Below are 23,542 nucleotides of genomic sequence, written 5' to 3' on the forward strand. Positions count from 1 at the left end.
ACCATTCAATTTCGTTTTGCAATTTGTGGTTAATTAGTAAATTAAAAGTGCAGTTTTCATTTTAGAAAATTAAAATTTTGGCAAAGTATTTAAAGTGGGCCACTAACTTAGCTTTAATTTTGGTTTTTTTTTCCTCTATAGGACCAAGTCGGCCAACCTGGGAGGAAGGTGAAAGCTGCTATAAAGGGAGTCCCCTCCCATTTCATTTTCATCAATTCATTTGCTCCTCATGCTTGGGCGAATTTGAAGCAAGGGCAGATTTCCAGACTTGGGCGAAATTGGTGGAAGGCAGTTTTTTGGCGATTTTTGGGCAATTTCTCCATTGCCATTGTTGGGTGATTTGTCTAAGGGCCAGATTTTTTGCGTTTTTGGGGATTTTTGCTCCACTTTGTGGGCTGCGATTTGTGCCCTAGGTGGCAGATTTTACAGATTTTGCTCCTTCTTTGCTTGGGCGAATTTTGTGGAAGGGCAGATTTTTTTCATGCTTGGGCGAATTTTGTGGGAGCCGAATTTTGTGGGGGCCGAAATTTGTGGAAGACAAAATTCTGATTTTCTAGAGGGGCTGCAATTTTTATATCAGATTTGGGCAATTTTGTTGGGAGAAGAGATACATATGAAAGTTTGATTTTTGCATAGAAGGCAAGTGTTGGATAAGCTTAGAGGCTTTGTTTTCTAATTTGCAAAGGGATTTGTAATTCTTTGATGTCATATCCCGGGTTCCGAAAAGTTGCTGTAAGATTATTAGTTAAGGTGAAAGTCATCATCTAGAGTTGCAAGGAGTGCTTAAGCTGACATCCATTCTTTCGCTCTTTTCTAAGAATTGCACTACTTGGTTCTTCTTGCCTTTTGGTCCACCACTCTACCATCCCGTAATAGGGCGACGAGCATGGAGGATGATAGTGCAAGTAAGAATCCCAAGCGGGCAAACGCTAAGAAAGACAAAGAGGATATGACGCCCAAAACTTCCTTCTTCTCGAAAATGAAGAAAATAACCGATACTAATATCGCTATAGTGGACATGATACGGATGAGGGACAGACTAAAGGAAGGACAATCCCCCTTGGCAAAGAGGATATACAAGAGCGGAATTGTACATGCAGCAGCTTTTCCTCCTACTTTGCCTTGTCCGGAATTGATTATGGAGTGTGCATCCAGATTTGATCTAGACAGTAAATCCATCATTTTTGGCGAAGGGAAGAGAGTGTTGGCCAACATTGGCGAACAAGCAATTGAAGAGACATTTAATATTCCCCAGGGCAAGGGCATGACAGTTGTAATGGTGGATCAGGCGGCCAAATCATTTCAAGGTAACCAAGAGGCCTACTTCTCACATCTAAAGCGGAATTGGATACACGAAGGAAGGAAAGGAGTTAACAAATCAACAAGGCTTACAGTGGCAGATTTCAAGCCGGAATATGGCGATCTCATTGTTCTTCTCAGCCGGATCATGGGCCTAGCTCAAGCTATGCAATTCGAAAATTGGATGTACTTCTTCATTGATGAAATTGAAAAGGGAAAAGGAAAATTTGATTGGGCTAGGATCATAAGTGAAAATTTAGAGTTGCAACTTAGAACAGTTCAAAACCAAAGGCAATTCTACATGGGATCCTATCTGTTTTACTTAATTGCTAGATTGTATGAGAGTCCGGGACTTAGGGCCTTAGGAGAGATTGGTAATGGGCCGGGGCAATATTTGGTGCATGAATGCTATCCGCAGCTTCATTTGCACAATAACAAGGATTACAAGATGTTTTGCGATGCATTCGCCATGAAGACAGTAAGGGTATTACAAGGGGCGCCTGCTAAGAGACTTTCATCGGAAGCAGAAGCAAGGATTAAGAAGTTTGGGAGTTGGTTCATCCAATTCCCGCAATTCACATACATTAGAGTGGCAGGAAGTACAGTTTGTCCCAAGAGGCTTCCAAGATACCCGCCCGACAAGGTAGTTTTGATGGAATTGGCTAGGCAGCTTGCGCACTATGATAGAGTAATGAGGAATGAGGGGAAAACAGGCATTTCCTTCTCAATTATAATCGGCAATGATAGTTGCCCAAATCGGGCCACCTTTGAGGCTGCGGAAAAGGAATTGGAGTGGTATCATCTAGGATGGTACAGAGCAAGGCAAGGATTCAACCCTGTTGGTCTTATCAAGTCATCTCATGGAAGCAAATTTAAGCATGTTCCCACTATAGAGGACTTTTGGGCCAATGCAAAGGATGATTTTCACGTGAGAAAGCTAGCTTTCTCGAGATTGTCGGTGAACATGATGAGAGATATCAGATGGAGAGGCCTTGATATTCCCGATCAATTGGAGGATGATCGTAGTGTGTTGAGAGAAGACTATGAGACAGTAGTTGGAACAGAGTTGAATCTAGTGGATTGGGACGATCATCAGGATCCTTCCTTGGAGGCAGTCACAAGGACAGTAGATTTGCATACCGAGTCGTGGTATAATGCCAAGTTGAGAAAGCTACAAAGACAAAAGGTTCTCCTTACTTATGAGATGATGAAACCGAAGGAAGGTCTAGTAGAATCAATCCGACAGAAGGGTGAAGGAAGTGGCCGGCAATCAGAGACAGTTAGAAATAGCAAGAAGAGGGCTTTGGGGGTAGAGAAAAGCCAAGAATGTTCGGAACCTCCAGCCAAGAGACAGCGGGCAGCGCCGTCAAGGGAGAGTATAACTAAGGCTAGAAGCCAAGAGGTCAATTCGAGTGATAAAGGGGCCGCAGTGGAGGTGAGCTCTGATTCGGAATCAAGTGGCTACAGTGAAAGTACGGAGTACTCCCCTCTCTCGGAGAACCAGCAAGGAAATATGGCAGAAACTAGTAGAGAAGAAGATGGGCCGATTGATATTGAAGAGATAAGTCAGGCGTCTAAGGCCGTTGGTGATGCTTTGATTGGTCGAACCGAATCCGGATTTGGGGAGATGCACTGCACCACTATGGTTAAGGCAAATGCTTATGCCGAGAGGCGAGGTGGTAATGGCTCACGCAGTTGATGATATCCAAGGACTAATAGAAAAGGATGATAGCGAGAACCAAAAACAGATGGCAAATACGGTGGCAAGGGTAATCAGAAGCGACAGTGATGGTCACCGAAGGGTTCAGATTGCTATACCAACAGTCAATAAGGCAGCGGATGAGATTGCAGCCCAGGAGTACGAAATAGTAGAACATAATTTGGGAAGAAATACAGATGATATGGAATGTGAGGAGGTTCAGGAAGGCATAGCATCAATCAGAGAAAGATTGAGGAAGGCAAACGAAAAGATAGTAAAGTTGGAGGCCGAAAACAAATATTGGAGAGATTGCCAGCCAATCCAACAGCTGCATCAGGCAGCCCTTCCTCAAGACAGCGGGAGCAATTCAGAAGAGGTATCAGCTCAGTTACATGAAGTAAGGGGTTGGATCTATGATACAATCCAAGATGGGCGAAATTTCTTGCCCTCCTTCATCTCAACATTCCAGTCATTGGTGACTGTTAGAAACAAATTCAAATTATTTGAAGAGGAATGGAAGAATTTTCTTCCCATCAAGGATTTGGTTATTCCTAGGCTGCAGGCATTCATTAGACTACCGGAGGCATATTTGGAAAGAGCCCGGTTGGTTGATGAGAGAGGATTGAGCATAGTTGAATCTTGGTATGTCGCATTGACTACCAGATTCAGAACACTTGAAGAAATTCATGATGAGATTGCACAACAAGGCCCAAGCGTCGACACTTCCATTTCGACCATGATGAGCGACGTTGGGGTGGCGCTTGATTTTGAGGGTATTAGAGAGGAGGATGTCAGTGAGACAGGATTTGGATCGAGATTGGATGAGTTAGGAAAGGCTGCCGTCAAAAGGAAACATCTGAACACCCTTTCCTCACTCAATGCTTTTATTGGGTTTGCAAAGGAATATGAGAAGGATCACGAAAGGATACTACAAGCAGCAAACAGCGTGGCAAAGTCAGCAGAACTCCGAGCGAAGCACACACCTTGTCCTCCTATGGAAGAAGTTAACGAAAGGCTAGCTAAGTTCATTGCCTTAGCTAAAAGAACAAAAGAGAAAGGAAGAATTATATTAGAAGATCATCTTATGTAAGCCCAAGTGGCAACTTTCTCTTTCTTCTAGAATGGGACAAGTGTTTGTTTTTGATTGGCCACCATTTTGGTGCCTTCTCATTGGTTGCCACTTTTGCACTTTTTTCATTGGTCCATTGATGAGGTGGCATCTTCTCATTGGCCGATGGGGTGGCAACCCTAATTAGGGTTTTGGATCCAATCTGGATCGTCGATCTTGTTTTGATCTCTACCGTCCATTGTATTTTGGACCTCTATATAAGGCCATTGGCTCTCATTTGTAAAGGGGGGGTTGGAGAAATTGTTGCGAAAATAATACCAAAGTGCTCTCTTTTTCATTGCATGTTGACTAAGAACATTGGGTGTTATTGCATGTTTTCTACTTCCACATAGTTAAATTTTTCTTTTCAAGTTGAAGCAATTTCATTTCAAGTTGTTAGAGTAAGAGTAAAATAAAATGGATAGTTGCATGGTAGCTTTGGTAGATGTTTGATAGGGGTCAACACTAGGCCACTAGCATCCTAGCGGCTGGTTGGGAGGCTTTGTATGGTGATCTAGTTTACTTTCCTTTGAAGCGTTGCATCTATGGAGGTAGGGCCGCTGGTTAGCCTTCATTAGATTCGATCCCCGTCCATCTGCTAACCTCCATTCTTAGGAGTAGGAGTAGTTGAGTAGCCAAATTTCATGCTTAGAAGAGGTTAGTTAGAGAAGTAAACCAAAACATCGGCATTCTCACCTTCCATCGCCATTCACCCTACATTGCCATCATCGCACCATCAACATCATCTAGCATTCACACCGAACCACCATCTCCATTTTCTCACCAAGATCCAAATTTTTCTCAAACAAGAAAACGTAAGGCCGCCTACGTGATTACCAGCAAATCACATTGATAAAACTGAGCGAGTATCCAACGGTGTAAGGAACATTGGAGTTATACTCATGTCCCATGAGAGATAACTTTTCAAGAGAGGAATTGTGTATTTGATATTCTGTATCAAGCATCCAATTACTAATATGTTATGTAGTGACACAAAACTCGCATCAACACATGTAAATGTTGATTAAATTTATCTCAGATTAGAACTATGAATGCCTTTTATTTTCAGAATCTGACAATTACTAATCTCATAATTCTACTTTGCAAGATGTAATCAGAATTTGATCTTTGGCAAATGTGGATGCAAGTGATAATTCAATATTAATAAATATTGAATATTAATTGGTAATTCCGAATCTAATATATGTAGTCACCCAACTCCAAAGAGCAGAGCATTAATTGATTGATGCTCTTCGTGGCCAACAAGTTTGAGTATATGTATGTGATGGAAAGACATGTCCATGAGTGGACGTGTCTCCACAAAGTGGAGACATGTCCACTCATGACATGTCTCTTCAATACAACAATTTGATTTCCAAACAAAAGCCAAATCCTAATTAAGATTAGTAATAGTTAGCACTTAACCAATATATATGGCATGTCGCCAATCTGAAATGAAGAAATAATCAGACTTCGATCTAATTTAGTCAAGCATTTGATCATTGTAGAGTGGAAATATCACTCAAGTTCACAGAGATATGCTAATCATACAAAACAATGTAATTGAGATACATATGAAGTAGAACACAGAATGTACCATACCATAATACCAATAGGCAAGGAAATGATTTCTTTATTAATAACAAAACCAACATGAGTACATTGACAATATTCCAAGTAATTATAGAAGGGTCAGTTGGTTGGAAAACAACCGACGCATTTCCTCACCTCTTAACTACCCGGTCCGACTAACTTTAACAAGTACTAAACATAATAGTTACTTTATTCCGACTACATCTATCCCCCTCAAAGAAAGAAGACAACTGTTGAACATGAAAACAACAAAAAAAACTTTGACTTCAAGAAGAAGAAGGTTGGGAGGACATCCCTGTGCTCGGAGCTCCCCGTAGCCATTGCAGATCCCTTTCAGCTGCCTTTTGTTTCACTCAAACACCCTACAGTGACCTTAAAGCGTCCATCTTCTTGGCTTCCGATGTGGCGATCTTGCCTTCCAATTCAACTTTCTCAGTTTTCCAAGCTTCCTGCATTGCAATTTTCTCGTATTCCCATTGATGTTAAAGATTTTGCCTTTCCAGTCCCCATGCTTTAGCCAGGCTTTTTTTTGTTGAGGTTCCAAGAAGGTTCCTCAGAAGGCAACTTCTATAGCTGCAAGAGCCTCCATAATCAGCAGCAAGTATTCCTGTCTATTGGAAATGATAGAACTACTTGTCCACGTAGTGGCTATGTCCTCTAAATATCTACCCTGCTCTAATAGTCTCCAATCTGTATGGCAGCCAGTTTGCATAAACACGGCCAACACTTCTACTACTATTATGACAGCCTCCATATTCCAAGACCTAGCCTACTGCATGAGCTCTCTAGTAGAGTGTTCCATGGCCTGCAACTCTGTGAGAAACAACTCTGCCTTGGCTGCAAAAGAAGCCGTGTCCGGAGATTCCCCACACTCGCTTTGTATCTCCACCTATTCCTCAGCAACTACCTGTAAAGGGGAAGACACCATGCCTTCTTCCTCAAATAACCTATCAACCTCCTCCAGGACCGTATCCGCTACAACCCCAGCCATGATATTTTCCTGAATGTAGATGTCCCCTTGTTATGCACTACTCCTACTGGCTATACCACGAGAGCAACTGGGTGTACTACCTCAAGGCCTAGAGGTGTTTGTAACCTCACTTTATGCGCACACTTTGGCTCGCATCTCAAATCTATTACTTTAGTACAGGACTATTGTTCCGGATAGATTAATGGCAACAACCTCAATAGTGATATTATGAAAGTTCCCCATGTTGTAACTTGTTGCCTGCTGCCTACTCCTTCCTCAACTCTTTCCTAATTTGGTTTGGAAATATTTGTCATAGCAGTTCCTTTGGGATCACTAGTCGTGCTATGGTAAATCTCTGGGGATTCTGATATTCCAGTTGGAAGTGGCCCCTGCGCAGGTGGTAAAAAGGTAACTTCTCATGGAGTCCCCTACTGGTGACTTAGGTGGATTTCTGTCTCCTGTGAATCCAAGAAAGATGAATCCGTAACACTTCCCTCCTCTTCTGAGCTCTCTTCATCCTCTTCATCCTCTTCGATCACCACTATTAGTTTTGGTTTCTTTTTCTTTGGTTCACCTCCATTGTGAGATCCTACAACCATGGTATCCAGATGGAGCCAGTATGTCATAGTTTTCTTGTAGGGCTATACTCTATTACCCGGTACCAATGTCCCTTGGTGCTCACTACTCACCTGAGTGCATACTGCTTCTAAGAAGAAGGCCACAGCATGAGGAGCCATGTAAAAGGCTTTGTGTTTCAACTCCATGAATCCATGGATTCTCGAAGTCTATCAAAAAGAAATTTAGCCCAGTTATATGTCTGTCCTTTATATAGTCCATCCACTATAGGCAACATCCAAAGGGCAATGTCGAAAGTGTGGTTGCCTGCAATGAGCTTGCTTTTCACCAAATCTAAAATACATCGCCATTCATCATTTGCAATAACAAAATTCTTGAGACCCCTACTATTCTTCAAAACTCCTTCCCATTCCAGACTTGTAAGATATTTCAGGCACATTAGTTTCAACCACTTCTTCTTGTCTTCTACTGTCATATGGGTTTTTTCCAATTCCTACCCTCTATTGGGAATTCCAAAACCCTATTTATTTCTTCTGCTTAATAAGAAACTGTCATTTGTTGCCGGAAATACTTTACTATAGATTTATGACATGATTCTCATAACCTATGATTAAATTCCGTAGTATAGGTTCAAACTCTTTTAATTCAAAAATTGGCATGAAAATTATTGTCTACCTCTGTTATGCACTACACCTTTTTCAAAGGATGATCCGCTTTTGCTTTCTTCCACCAAGTCCTACACTTGCTTCCCATCACACTTTCAAACGTAATATTCTCAGCCGTGATTGTGATTTTTTGTGTCATTTTCCCTTTTTTTTTGTCATCTTCCTTATCTCCTTTTCTGCTTTCAACGCCACAGGTTTCTTCTTTTTGAAGGCAATAATGTTTCCTCTTCTCAAATTTCCTATGCTTAATTTCACCATTGTGTGTTGAGGTGTCAATACCAAGATTTCTTTAACTATTTGTATATGCCACCTATACCAACCTTTCCTGTGATGTGATTGCTTGTAACAAATTCCATGTGTAGCACTGAAGTACATGTATATAGATTGCCATCGTACGACCCTGAGTTTCTTCCTTTATTGGAGATGAGAAGTGCAGCAATAGGTTATCCTTTGAATGTCTCCTATCGTACAGACTGTACGGAATCTTTCACACGTAGGAATAACCTCACTAGTATGAAATTCCATACGGATGCTTCTAGGACCCCTCACATATGGCTGCTTCTACGGACTCCTCATGTACGACTACCTTCTATCCTCCCTTGTCTACCTTTCGTACGGATTCCTCCTGTACTTGTATGGATACCTATGTTTGACATACGGCTGTGAATGCCTTCTCTACTGTAGGGCCATTTCTGCCTCTTGTATGAACTCCTCACATCCTTGCACGTATGCCTATGCCTATCATACGGAGTCACCACTTGATGCCCGTTGTACGGATGCCTGTCATACAAACGTCTACCACACGAACGCCTTCTTTTGTACCCTATTTTTCCATACGGCTATTGTTTGGAAATGTCCCTCTTGTTGTACAGATGTTCATATGGTTGTTCTCTCAGCTACTTCTTCCTCTACTTCTCTGTCAAATATGGTGATGTTTTGTGACTCTGTCTTTATAAGGACTTGGTTTAATTTTTCTCCTTCATCAATTTCACTTTTTGCTTTTCGTACTTGTTCCTCTTTCATTTCTTAAAATAGTTGCTTGCCAATTTATTTGTTTTCTCATATGCATTTAACTTAGACCCATTTACTAGGTCTCTAATAGGTTTATTATCTAAAGTAGATAACTTTATTGCTCCATTCTCCTTTATTTTTGATATTCTAAATTGTCCAAGCCATAGGATTTTAAATTTTCCTAGTTTTATTTTATTTCTCCCATTATACCTTAATACCAGTTGTCCTTCTTTAAAATTCATTTTCTTCAAATTCTTGTCATGCCATAAATTTCACCTTTGTTGGGCCACCTCTATACTCCATTCAGCAAATGTCCTCCCATCTAGTTTGAGTAAAGTACATAGTCTCTCCTTGAGGCTCTCCTCATCACCTAATCTGTTTTGGATTCTCAGCCCGTAAACTTGGTACTATATGTTCCACTGGCACCATGGCATCCTGTTCGTACATAAGATAGAAGGGAGTGTGTCCAATAGTGGCCTTATACGTAGTCCTATATGCCCAGATCACCACCATGATTCATTCTTCCCAGTCCTATCCTTCTACTCCACATGTTTTATATAAAATTGCCACTATTACTTTGTTCGTGGCCTCTATTTGGTCATTTTCTCTTGGATAATAAGGACTCGAGAAGGAATGAAAAATTTTATACTCACTTGTCATCCTCTTGATGGTATGATTCACAAAATGTACTCCTCTGTCACTTGTCAGCTGGAGTGGAATCCCGAATCTTGTGACATTTGCTCATATAGAAATTTGGTCATGCTAAGAGCCGTGTTGTCTAGAAGGACCCGTACTTCAGCCCATTTCGTTAAGTACTTTGTTGCTACCACTATGTACTTACACTGATGACTTTTGCTTACCGGTAAGGGTCTTACAAAGTCTAGCCCCCACTGTTCAAATAATTCTTGTGGTTTGGACAAAAATAGTGGCACGAAGTCTCCTTTGAGTGGTTTCCCTACTCTCTGACAAGTGTCACAACTCAATACCCATTCCCTCGCATCTACAAACAATATCGGCCACTAGAGTCCTGCCAAGAGCACCTTCCTTGCCGTGGTATCTAGTCCCATGTGACCTCCTCCCAGTCCTTCATGGGATTCGTTTAGAATGCTTGGAATTTCTTCCTCCATCACACATCTCCTTAGTATTCCATCCAATCCCATTTTGTGCAATAACCCTTCAATTAGCTAGAATGTGTTGCTTTCTAAGGAAACTTTTCTCCTTTCCGTTGTAGGTATTTCTTTTGGAAAGGTGGTTGTTGATAAGTAATGTCCAATTTTTTCGTACAATTGAGATAACACTACAATCTGAAATAAGTGTGCATCTGGAAAATCCTCACACACCCCACTCCCCGAGACTTCTCCTAATTTGATCCTTGACAATTGATCAGCAATCATGAGTTCTTCTTGGCTGAACTATGATTTTAAATGTAAACTCTTGTAGTAGAATTAGCCATCTACTTACTCTCCCTTGGATCATCGGTTTGTTTACTAAGTACATTAGTACTTGGTGATCAACAGAAAATGTAAAGGGTGTAGCTAGTAAGTAATGTATAAATTTTTGTACTACATACACCATACCTAATGCTTTTCACTCCATGATACTGTAGTTACGTTCTACTTTAGATAGAAGCCTGCTTGCAAAATATACAAGATGATCTGGCCCTTCCTTCCCTGTTTGTGCCAAGGTAGCACCTATTGCATAATTGGAGGCGTCCACATGGACACAAAATTCTTTGTCCCGGTCGGGATATATGAGGATAGGGGCCCTAACTAATATTTTCTTCAGTTCTTGGAAGGCGTCTTACTGCTCTTCCTTCCACCCAAACCACTCTCCTTTCTTGGTTAATTTCTCCAGTGGCATTGATACTTTGGCAAATCCTTTTATAAGCCTTCTATAGTATCCTACATGACCTAGGAATGATATGTTAATCATACATGATTACATTGATAAAGCTAGTTAACTATAATGTTTAGTATTTGTTAAAGCTAGTCGGGTTGGGTAGTTAGGAGGTGAGGGAATGCATCGGTTGGTTTCCAACCAACCGACCCTTCTATAAGTACTTGGAATATTGTCAATGTACTCATGTTGATTTTGGTATTAATAAAGAAATCATTTCCTCACCTACCTATATTATGGTATGGTACATTATGTGTTCTACTTCATATGTATCTCAATTACGTTGTTTTGTATGATTAGCATATCTCTTAAACCTTAGTAATTTTTGTTTGTCTATTGCCATTATGTGAGGCTTTTTCCCTCCTGAGGGAACACTTCTTCCAACACTTCCTCCCGATAGAACACTTCCTCTAGAGGGAACTCCCGAGGGAACACTTCCTCCCAATGGAACACCTTCTCTCGACTGGAAGTTTGCTCTCGAGGAGGAAAAACTAAAAGTATCATCTTCTTCTTGAATTTGCTCCTATCGGAGATCTTTCCCTACAGGCGTCTCTAGACTTTTGTATCCCAACTTCCTTGCCGGTGTTTCTGAGATGACCAAATTTGCTATATCTTTGATTACATGTTCGATCAACCCTTCTTGGATTCTTGTGGAATCCCCTTGTCTTCCCTTCAAGTTACGACATCTCTCCTGATGCTAGAGACGTAGTATCCTCAAGGCGACTTCTTTCTCAGTTTCTTCTCCTTGTACCCGCCTAGGATATATGTTTGGAATCAGGGGCATGAATCAGTTTTATTGTTTGTTTCCCTTTTTGGAATTTTCCCATTCTTCACATTCCCTAGTCCTCCTTTTTGCAAAATGCTGTAGTACTTGTTGTCTCTTTCTTTCCCTTTGTTTCTCAGCTCTTTCCTCTTCCACTCGTAATAAATTGCATGCTAACAAGTGAGGGATCTCTCCCAGGAGATCGTACACGGCTAGTGGCACTGAAAGTTCGTCACGTACCGTACCTATAGGGACCATTCTCTCATGAGCTTCCCTTTGTACATACTGATCAATCGCAACTTACCAGGCTATTACCAAATCACGTGTCAATTGATCTTCCCTAGTTATTTCCTCTTCCCCGTCACTATTTGTTACTTGGATGAGCGGTACAAAGGGCCTTCCCATACTCCATCCTGTCAACCTCCAGCTTTGGACTTAGGCAACGGCGCCAAAAAATAGAGTGGAAATATCACTCAAGTTCACAGAGACATGCTAATCATACAAAACAACGTAATTGAGATACATATGAAGTAGAACACAGAACGTACCATACCATAATACCAGTAGGCGAGGAAATGATTTCTTTATTAATACTGAAATCAACATGAGTACATTTACAATATTCCAAGTACTTATAGAAGGGTCAGTTGGTTGGAAACCAACCGACGCATTCCCTCACCTCCTAAATACATAGCCTAACTAGCTTTAACAAGTACTAAACATAATAGCTACTTTATTCCGACTGCAATCATTACTCGATTTGGGCAAGAGGAACATGAAAATGAGAATAATCAGAAGTAGAATCTCCAAGTGCAGATTTACAATCTACTTGGATCCATTACAATCTAATATAGATAATAATCTATCTTCAATAAGATCATGTACTTAGAATATATAGAGTTTCAATTAGATACAAGAGTGATGATTGTTTTCCAAAAACATACGAAATAATGATTTGACTGAATACAAGTAATATGTATGTATGTATGTACGTCAGTTCATACAATGGACTAATATACATGCAGACATGCATATAATCAAATCAATCATCATTCCTATATCTGATCAAAGCTACTATTTATTCAACACTCATTCTGCTCACATGCTTCAATTTTACCTTGTGTTTGCGAACGTACACATAATTTGTTTCTACATGCTTCCACGTCTTGTAGCTAACCGAAACCAAATAATCTTTCATCTATTCTTTCCATGAGCTGTAGTCGGATCCATCAAACATGGGAATGTTCAATTTGTGTGCCATTGGATCTGGCTCAAGCTGTTAAACTCTTTATTGAGGAACCAAGTCGTGACACCAACTGTTGAATAGGTTGAATAACTAAGGGGATGAATCAATTATTCCCACATGCTTATTTGTATAAAAAATTGTCAATAAACACTTAAAAACAATAAAATAAACATCTGACATATCGGGTAAACAAGGTAAATATATACATGAATGTTCAATTTGTGTGCCATCAGATCTGGCTCAAGCGGTTAAACTCTATATTGAGGAACCAAGTTCTGATGCCAATTGTTCAATGGGCTAAATAACTAAGAGTATGAATTAATTATTCCCACACACTACCTAATAAAATTCTTTTGTAAATAAACACTTAAAAAAATAAAAAGCAACTTTTGATGTATTGGTTAAACACGGTAAATATAACCATGAAATCAAAGAGACATTGGCACAGTCAACACTTTAAAATCCCCAGTTGGAAATAACTTCAACAACACCAATTATTTTTTATAACTCAGTTGCTTGACATTTTGTCAAACACTTGGTGTGCATCCTGTTGTCCTTCATTCTCAGCTTGATAACGATTTTTGAACAAATATAAATATGGGGAAATACAAAGCAATGCCAAGAAATAACTCACTGAAATTATAAATTATAACTCTTTGCACAATTACAATAATTTAAAGGAAATGGCATAAACAGACTTTATTAATTAGAACCTGACTGATTTGTTAATTCGAATGTTGCAAGGATTAGACTTGGCTCCAATTCCCAGTCCACGTGTTCACTATTGACACTAAATTCACCAATGGAATGGTTCTGACAATGCCATCCAGCTCTAACAGAAAATGCAAACTGTCATAAATATTGAACCGCCTTCCTAGAGCCTCCCAAGGCTGCCAAGATGAATTGCACACCCTCACCAAGTACTGAAACAGCCTGATAATCAGAAATTCGCCCAATAACAAGACCCAGGGGGTAAACACAGTCACCATGACATTCAAACATCAAATGCCGGGCAGTCAAATCTGATCGAAGTTCTCCTTAATAAGATCGCAGGGCTCTTAAAAGAAATCATAGGCCCAAAATAATAAACGCAGGTCTTCCTTTTTCATTTGCAGCCTATCTGCATATGAACGCATAGCTCTTTAGATGATCACGGGCCTTTGTAGGTGATCGTAGACCATAAAAATTGCACAGCAGGCCCCCAAATATATATTGCAGCCCTCTAAGATGTAACACTGGCCCTCCAACATGCAATTGCCAGTCTCCCAAATGTGAATGCAGACCTCGAAATTCAATCCATTACAACCCTTAGCACAATGCTGTTCTCCAAAGCACAGTGGTACAGAAATGGAGAGCTCCAACTAGATTGAATTTTTAATTCAATTAAAAAACAAACCCTTAGCCAGATCGATCCTTTCAGTAGTAGTAAATGAAATTAATGATAATACTAGATTTTTCAACTGCAATGTTCTATCCCAGCCACAGACAAATACAGTAAAGAAATTCAAAAAAATTCAGAGTTAAATCACTATACCTCAGAAGTGATTCAAAATACAGCTCAGCTTCAAACCCTTATACTTTAGCCAGGGCATATAAATTAACCTCAGAAAAAGTTACAAAGACAACAAAAGCATATAGACAATTCAATCCTTTATTTGCTTCATGAAGCCACCTATTATAATGCACTTGGCTTCACCAACACACCATTAATTAGAAGCTTCCATTAAATTCTTTTAATAAATAACTTTTCTAGTGCATGGCTTCATGAAGACATTTTTCAATTAAGAGATTTCAACTTTTAAATATAACAACTCCTTGAACTTTTATATTTAATAGTTGACTTAGGCCTATAATTAATTAATTAATGGCTGCTTCCAATGATGCCTCAACCCTCAACTTTAGTTAAATTAAAACTTTATAATAAGCCATTTAATGATTTAATAGTAATTTGGCCACTAGAATAAAAATAGCTACAAAAATACTTATCATCTAAATATATCGTCTAAATCAAGAGTCGCTCCTATTATTTCCCCATGTGACCAAATGCACTTTTTGAAAATAGAAAGGGTCCCTCTCAATCATCACCCAACTTGCAAGAAACTAAGCCCAAACAAAGTCCAATCTAAGTCAAAAGAAGACCAAACTGGAACATACTAAATCGTGAAGAAGACAAGAGCCTCCCATAACCAAGCCTTTGCCTCAGAAGACCCTCTAGCTACAATAATTAACCTACAAGAATCACAATAATAGGTTAACTTTGAAACTTTGATGCTGACGAAAATGGAGACATTATGAACACCAAGATTTACGTGGAAACCCACAATGGGACAACCACAGAGAAACTAATTCTCATGAAATGATCACCTACTAGAGTGACACCAGTTAAGGTGATCTTTACAATAGTCTCGCTGTTGGTTTTGCTCATTGTGAGTGGCTCACCGCCAATCGAGCTACCTACCCTAAAATACAATGAAGGCTCGTTGCCGATACAATAAAGAATATAGCCAAAATATAAGAAATGAAAGTTGAATCCACAACTAGACAGTCATCAATACTCTATAACATAGTCTACACCAACTCGCAACAGATTTGCACTTACATCACTTATATCTCCCATACAAGCATCATGCATTCACATCATCAATTGAAATCTTTCACTCTATTTGTACAGCATGTTGCCTTCAAGCTTGTCATCCAAAACAGATTTGAAACAGGTCACACCAAGACATTCCCGCAGTAGAGAAAGGACCAAAACATGGACCATCTCGACCAAAAAAAATCTTCAAACTCTTCAACACACAATACTATCAACACAATCTTTGGTGCCAATGGTATTGATGAACACATTATAAGCTAATAGTTGGGACCAAACGAAAAAATAAACACACTTCACTTAAGATTGACCAAAAATATGATCCCCCACATGTTGCATGCCAAGTAGATCTACATACTCGAAGACATAGAAATATAAAGCATTTAAAGCACAAGTATCGGTGAATGCATCAACCGATACACAGAATGTTAGTACACATCGTCCAATCCATAACCAATACACCAAATCTATCTACACACATCAACCGATACATAACTAACACACCTATAGGCTGGAACAATGTTGACATCAATGACAACAGCATGGATAGCATCAACTTACCATTCTAACACAATCCCTTGTAGGAGAAATTAAATCAATTGTTAGGGAAGATTCAGAGATGGTTGTATAACCAAGGGTTACTATAACAATACCAACTCCCAGGGATTGTAAGTGTGAAGGTGAAGGAGTAAGACAGCTAAAGGTTGGTACAACACCCGAGGGATTCAATGGGTTGTACAACTTCCTTCACATTATCCAGACTTTCTATGATTACACATTTATTGCTCGAAGAATGGTTCTACATATTACAACACCTAAACGGCTACAAGAGACTGCCCTCATGGCTATCGCATTGTAGACAAAGCCACCCTTTACCAAAGTTAGAAGAAGCATATCAACCAGCATCGTACTAACTGTCATGACAATTGTCAAAAGCACCATACTAATTGGGTGTATCTTACCAGAAAATATTGCAGGTGCATCAACTATGTCAGCCAAGAAACCACGGGAGGTAAATGCTTCTCCCAATAACTAGTTGGGAAAATTTGTTGTGGCACCAACGGCAGCTCCAACCACATCATCACGTACAATGAAAGTCACCTAGTATGTGAGTGACAATAGGAAGGAGGAAAGACAAAGCATATAGAGATTGAGCTGCATACTAAGCAAGTGATGGAGCATGTGTAATGGCTCTAACAATACCACTTATTCAGCCATTTGACATTTCAACAAACACTTGGCAGACAACCCAATTATCACTGAATATATGGTATTTATAACTCCAAAAACACCGTATCTGAAAATGCAACAATGGTTCACAAATTCAATTAACCTTAGCTTTATACATTGCTCAAATAAATATCAAGCACTGGTATATAAATCTGCCATGTTAATTTGCACATTTAAATCTGAAACAACAAATGGCTCACAACAGATTATGAATTTACTCATTAGCTTATGATGCTTTAGACAATATGCTGCAACAATTCATCAGTGCTGAAAATAGAGAATTACACCAAATAGATATTTAACCTATTTGTAGCAGCCTTGTAAAAATCAGAACGCAGGCCTCTAAATTCCAACGCACCCTGCTCTTATTTCATTCGCAGCTCCTGTCAAGTAAAACACAGGTCTTCTATTATGCATGTTGGAAGGAAAGGGAAAGTCTCCAGCCTCCAAGAAGCAATAACAGGGCATAGAAATATCAAAATGCTGCCACAGATAAGAAAACAGCAGCCCAAAACATGCACAACAATTTTTCCAATTCCACCAATAACAAAGAACTCCAACTTCTCATAAACAGTATGCCACCGTAGAGATGTAAACAATTGCAAAACCTCTGCTGTAATTGCACAAATAATTCAAGGAGAATTTGTCTCCATGCAAGATCATCAAGCCCTTATACCTCAACAAGGGTAAAGGAAAACAACTCAGGAAAGCTTCGCAAGCAACAAAAGCAATTAACTAATCAGATGCTTTTCTCATCAAATGGGCTCATATTTATAATCTCCAAATGGCACAAGTTTCCCAAATAATCTCCACTTAAGAAACATCTTCATCACAATATAAAAATATAATAAAGTGTTAATAAGATTATAAAAAGACATTTTCCACCATGACATAATATTTTGACACACAAGGCCACTATTTCTTGTGCCCACGATTTAAAACTTTTCAACCTAGTTCCAACGAGCTATGATACTGAGGTGACCAACATACAACACCAACAAAAATAGCACCCTCAACATATTTAGATGAATAATAATAATTCACTTGTCTTGCAAAAACAACTAAAGAAGCATTAGAAGCATCACAATCGAAATCTGACAACACCAAAATGATCCTGATGAAAAAAGACAATGAATGAACCTCATGGGTGACTTACTATAAATAAACGCACCCTCCAAGATTCTTGGAGCCCAAAATAAAACTGACAGCATCACTCAACTCCTCTAACTCAATTGAGCTCATTGGAACCAACAGTTGACTTACTATAAATAGTAAGTCCTTCAAATAGAGCCAAAACACACCATATGCTACTGGAAAGCCTATAGCCCCACAACTGAGACCCTCAAATCCCACTGTCATCTCACAAGGGTCGCAACGGTGAATAGTCCAAGCCAACTACACAAACCAGCTAAAAATGGGGACATTACAGCATAGCGAGAAGGAAGAAGGGACTCTTTAACCATTAGCTTGGAAGAGGAAGTAGTTATAAAAATTGAGGAAAGTATGCAAATTGGAGAGACCACGATGGTGACTAACGAATCTAGCAGGAGGGAGGAAAGCCATATCCGAGTTCCAAAACCTAACCAACAAGATGCCCTAGAGACCATACAAAGAATATTAGCAAAATTGGACATCACTCCAAATGCCCAAGAGGTCACAGAGCTGGCAAGCGAGGTGTATATTAGTGTTTCACTTAAGGCCAAGCGGCTTCTTTCCCTCGCCGGGAGTGGTTATGAGCAGCTTGCATAACACTTCACACACCCTAAGTGGCCAACTATGAAGAGAGTTGAGATAATTGAGACTTGGCATCAAGCTCAGGTGACATATTATCCAATTGGCATGGCATGGAGAGTTCATTCAAGGAGATATTTTATCAATTATAGTGGACAATTACCAATACATAGTAAATTTTGAGAGTAGCCCTCGAGCAAGAGAGGCGGAGCATCAAAAAGAAACTATGGCAAGTCAAAACACCACACTGGTCGAGTTAGAGGAATGTCTTGCAATAGTAGCTACACAACTAAGTATAAAGAGCACAATGTCGTGGAGGTTGTTGACATGGCAAAGATGGCAGATGACTGTTATCTTGTGGCAAAGCGAAATTTGTAGCTACAAATTGTAATGTTCCTTTCATAGCGTAGTACCCAAACCAATAGCAAGTTACAGAAAACACCAGAGTTAGTCGTATGATTGTGTGCAAACTGACCATACGATGGATTCACAATCAAGAAGGTAGTTGTGTGGGTCATACGGCCTAAGATGGAGGGTCGTACAGTGGGATGGGAGATGATATATGGGTCGTACGAATTGAGATAGGTGACCGTATGATAGAGAATGGCATACAGTAGACAAAGGCCTGGTCGTACAGTGATGTTGGGTGACCATAGGGGCTTACTTTGACCATATGGTAGAGGGTTTACGATGAGGAGTGGGATGTCTATTGTACGACCTGAGGTTCAATGATATTTGTGCAAGTACCTTCTTCTAGAATCATTTCCTTCATCTTGGTCTCAAGTACCAAGTAGATTCTGTCTTTGTGGTAAATGATTTTGCCAACCACCTATCTGTCATCCTATACTTGACCATCCAATAGTTGGCATCCAAAAGTATTCTTGGAGTATTTGACTAACAGATGTGCCCTCCAATCGGCCGAAAACTGAGCCATAGTGTAATCCAAGTTAGAGCTCTCCATTCTCCCAACAAGCTAGGCAGAATCACTGGCTCTAACACCACTGTAATGTTCCGAAGGCGAACTCGGCCTGAAGGCAATCCCGACCCGAATGCAATATCAGCCTGAAGGGGATTTATGTTTGGAGGCAACCTTGACCTGAAGGGAATCTCTATTCGGAGGCAATCTCAATACAAAGGGGATCTTGATCCGAAGGGAACCTCAGACAAAAGGGGAACTTGATCCGAAGGGAAACTCGGTACGAAGGGAATCTCGACATTCAATCCAAAGGGGAACTCAATCTGAAGGGAATCTCAAGCCGGAGGGGAAATCGATCCGAAGGGAAACTTGATCCAAAGGGGATCTCGATCCGAAGGGGAACTCGGTTCGAAGGGGATCTCGACCCGAAGGGAAACTTAATCCGAAGGAAAACTCAATCCGAAGGGAATCTAACCCTAAGGGGAACTCAACCAAAGGGGAACTCGATCTGAAGGTAACCTCGACCCAAAGGCAATTGCTCTAATACCATTGTAATGTTCTGTTCGTAGCTTAGTACCCAAACCAGTAGCAAGCTATAGAAAACACCAAAGTTAGTCGTATCGTTGTGTGCAGACTGACCATACGGTGGGATCAAGATCAGGATCATAAGGCATGTGGGCCACATGGCCTGAGATGGAGGACCAAACGGTGGGGCCTGGTTGTACGGTGACGTTGGGTGACCGTAGGGGCTTACTTTGACCGTACAGTGGAGGGTGTACGGTAAGGAGTGGGAAGTCTTTCGTACGACTTGAGGTGGAAGTTGTGGGTAACGAAATGCCAAATCCTCCTACACCAATGTACAAATGAGAGCATTGTGAATTGCTTAAAACAGAAAGTTGCCAATAGAATTGATGTGGCTTCATCGAACAATAATTATAATTGCAAACAAAGATAGTGTGCAGATTTGCCAAACCCAAGCAAGTAATACAAAGACAGAATAAGGTGAGGGTTGAATCCCAACTAAATCGGATTAGCCAATAAGGGAAGATCTTTCACTTCCAAAATGGCGAACAATACTGAACTCCAACAGGAATTCGCAATACAAAGAAAATAATCCAAATCGCATACCAATTACTACCTACATGTCATTCTTAAATACCCTTTGGCGGAACTTCCTGAGGGTTTACAAAAATAGCCGACCGCCACACCTACAGAAACAATTAAATAAAAAATTGGTCCGAGATATACTAAATCAATCAGAACCACAAATACACCTATTATTAACTTGGGCCCCATCTTAATTAATTAAAGTAACTAATTAAAGGTCCTTTTATTATATTATTTAAATTCTGGGACCAATTAATTAATTAATTTAATTTAATTATTACATTAAAATTTGAGGACATGACACAAACAGAGCCAATGCTGAATTTGCAACAACTTCTCTCAACATCCTCAACCACTCCAAGGATGTCCTTTCACCCTCCTAGTTCTTAATGATTTTGTATAGTTAATCTCCATTTTGTTTTCTTTGTCTAGAAGACATTGTTTTATGGGGGCTAATGTAGACGACAGAATTGCCGCTAATAAAAAAATAATATCTTGTTAAGTCTTGTTAGTACTTGCCAATCTAATTAGTTGTTCTTGAGAGGTTCTGTCGGCTACTTGCACTATTAACCAACCATCTAAGACTATTTATGTTTGTATTGAGAACAAGCTCACATTCCTGATTGTATAGACGGTACACTTAGATTATAAAAAATCAGATCATTCTAACATTTAATTGTATTGATTACTTTATCTATTGTGTATGATATATTTATGTTATGGTATCCTTGTTTACTCTATGTAGAATAAGAACATTTCCTTCAAGGGTAAATGGCACAGGATTTGCAAAAAAGCATATGAAAAACGTAAAGTCGTTTGATTTACCAAGTTTAGAATTCATATTGTCATTAATTTGGAAAATCTTCCCTAAATTACTCGACATTTATTTGTCATGTAGTAGAGAACTTTTTTCTTTTTGTGGGAGGGATATGTAGTTAGTGTACAATGACTATTATTTTGTTTAAATAATATGAATTTTCCAATTATTTTGATTGTGTGCTTTGGGTAGTTGTTACGTTGGTTGGTCACCCATTGCATTCCTCTTTGCAATGGTTGAGTCCTTCAATTATGTGCTGTCAAGAAAAGGGTATGATCTAATTGTATCAAATTTGATCCTTGGTTGGCCCTATCTGGTCTTCTTATGTAATAATTTCATGTGCAAACAAAAATATACCTTACTCATGTAACTGGTATTCATTGTCATCTCCATTATTAACTCATGTTTTCAATTTATAGCTGAAGCAATAAACAAAAATGCACCTAACGAAACTTGCTAGAGTTATATGAACATATGTAAAACAATGTACACGGGTTGGCTGACATCTCGTTCTCACTAAGTGTTCATTAAAAGGTAATGCAAACCGATGGACAAATTTATGTGATAGGTGTGGAACACATTTGTATTTGTCCAACAAACCTGTGTAGGGCAGGACTTTGAATAACTTTTATATAATGGGGTAGATATAAAGAGAAAGGACCCTACCAAATGAGTTTAGTGGTCATATGATATTATAATTTATTAATAGAGGTTCAGCTATTGGGCGAAACTGAAATATAAGCACCACCACCATACTACATTAATTTTTCAAAGTCCTAAAAAGGCCAATATATTGTTAGATGAAGAGTTCAAACCTTATTTTTGCAAGAGGCTTTTACCACTTAAGAATTTATCCAGTAATTTTCTGGTGCTCCATCTCATTGTCATGATTCTTTTTCTTGATATTCCCATCATTTTTTCCATGATTTTAAGCTACATTGCAAGTGTCTTTTTCAACTAGACTAATTTATTTATGCTGGTGAAAAGCTTTTCGGTCAAGAATGGTTGTGAAGCTATACAGATAATCCATTTCTAATAAATCATGTAGAGGAATCTCCATTCCAGTTTATGGGTCATCATAAGTTATCATTTGTTCACATGTCACATGTATATAATTTTAAAAAACTAGTACCATAAAAAATGGCCTATGCATATCCAGAAATTTTCTAAAGGTGTGTACAAAAGCCCAAAACAACATCTAACTTCCAAAAGTCCCCTTGCATAAATATGATGCTATTTGTGAGATTAGCTCATATCTATAAGGCTGGAGGAGCAATAGGGTTTAATCTCTTTGGGATAGCATTAAAGCAATTTCTAGGGCATCAAACTCCATACAAACATTCACCAAATTAGCTCCTGGACAGGCGCATTAAAAGTGATGTATATATTGTCATGTGATATTGCAAATCTTCTACTCCAAATTTAACCTTAAAATTAGAAGAGAACAGTCAGTAAGGCAGCTCACGGCCATCCAATCTATTTTGAGATTTCACTTGCTAGCTATGTACGCTACAACCATACACTATACACAACAGAAAAACATCATATGCATCTTCATGACTTGCAATGTTATGCAATTGAACAATGTAGAAAGATGAAAACATTACTAACAAAACAACAATTATTATATAGAAAAGTTAAAAACAGTAACAACTCAACCTCCAAATCCTTGAGATCATTTAGAAACATATATGTGAGATAATTATTGTGAGCAATATGTGAAGATCCTGGTTATCTACTTTCAAACGCAAAGATTTTAAGTCTTTAACCTTCAGCAACATGATAATTCACATCTCGAAGGGAAATAAAGCATGTCAAAAACATACTCTTCATCCAATTCCTCTAGAAGTGTATCAAATGCAACTCTCCGCACATCATCCTCAATTGCGTTTTTGCTCGCCAGCGCATCAATTTCATCAATGAAAACAAATGCCGGTGCCTGCAACAAAGAGGTGATCATCACATAAACTTTTCCAAGAGAAAACTATATTTATTCTATTACACTGTTCACTGCAGCTCTTATCATTTCCAGTGCGGAGTTTCAGATCACAGTTCACAGACTCGGACTTGGAGAGTATTGGACAAGCCTAAAAAAATTAATTCCGCAAATATTTAACCAAAACTCAGCAACTTAGAATGTGCTAAAATTAAAATCTCTTAAAACATAGTTTTTATGTAAAATTCAGTTACAATGTGTATTAATTTCACTACTAAATTAAAAATTGACATTTTGAAAGAGAAAATGGAAAGTTTTACAGCAAAAGCAAGTGAGAAAAGCATTTTTACTACCATTTTACCTGCATCAACATTTTTACCTGTGTT

At 39.1% G+C, this 23,542-nt stretch overlaps 1 protein-coding gene across 3 annotated transcripts in view; it reads right to left on the reverse strand.

Annotated features, from left to right (window-relative positions):
* Positions 1–23,542, reverse strand: part of FTSH12 (FTSH protease 12) — a 330,913-nt gene that overhangs the window by 156,008 nt on the left and 151,363 nt on the right. For all 3 annotated transcript variants that reach the window (XR_016359778.1, XM_089812775.1, XM_089812774.1), the window contains exon 9: positions 23,047–23,159. Coding sequence is in view for 2 of the 3 variants with exons in the window: in XM_089812775.1 (XP_089668901.1) it covers positions 23,047–23,159 (113 nt within the window). In the remaining variant the exon portion in view is untranslated. The remainder of the gene's footprint in view (positions 1–23,046; positions 23,160–23,542) is intronic.

Source organism: Cupressus sempervirens, chromosome 2 (assembly GCF_028749045.1).
Source record: "Cupressus sempervirens isolate cs-2001-9-10 chromosome 2, ASM2874904v1, whole genome shotgun sequence".
Lineage (NCBI taxonomy): Eukaryota > Viridiplantae > Streptophyta > Pinopsida > Cupressales > Cupressaceae > Cupressus > Cupressus sempervirens.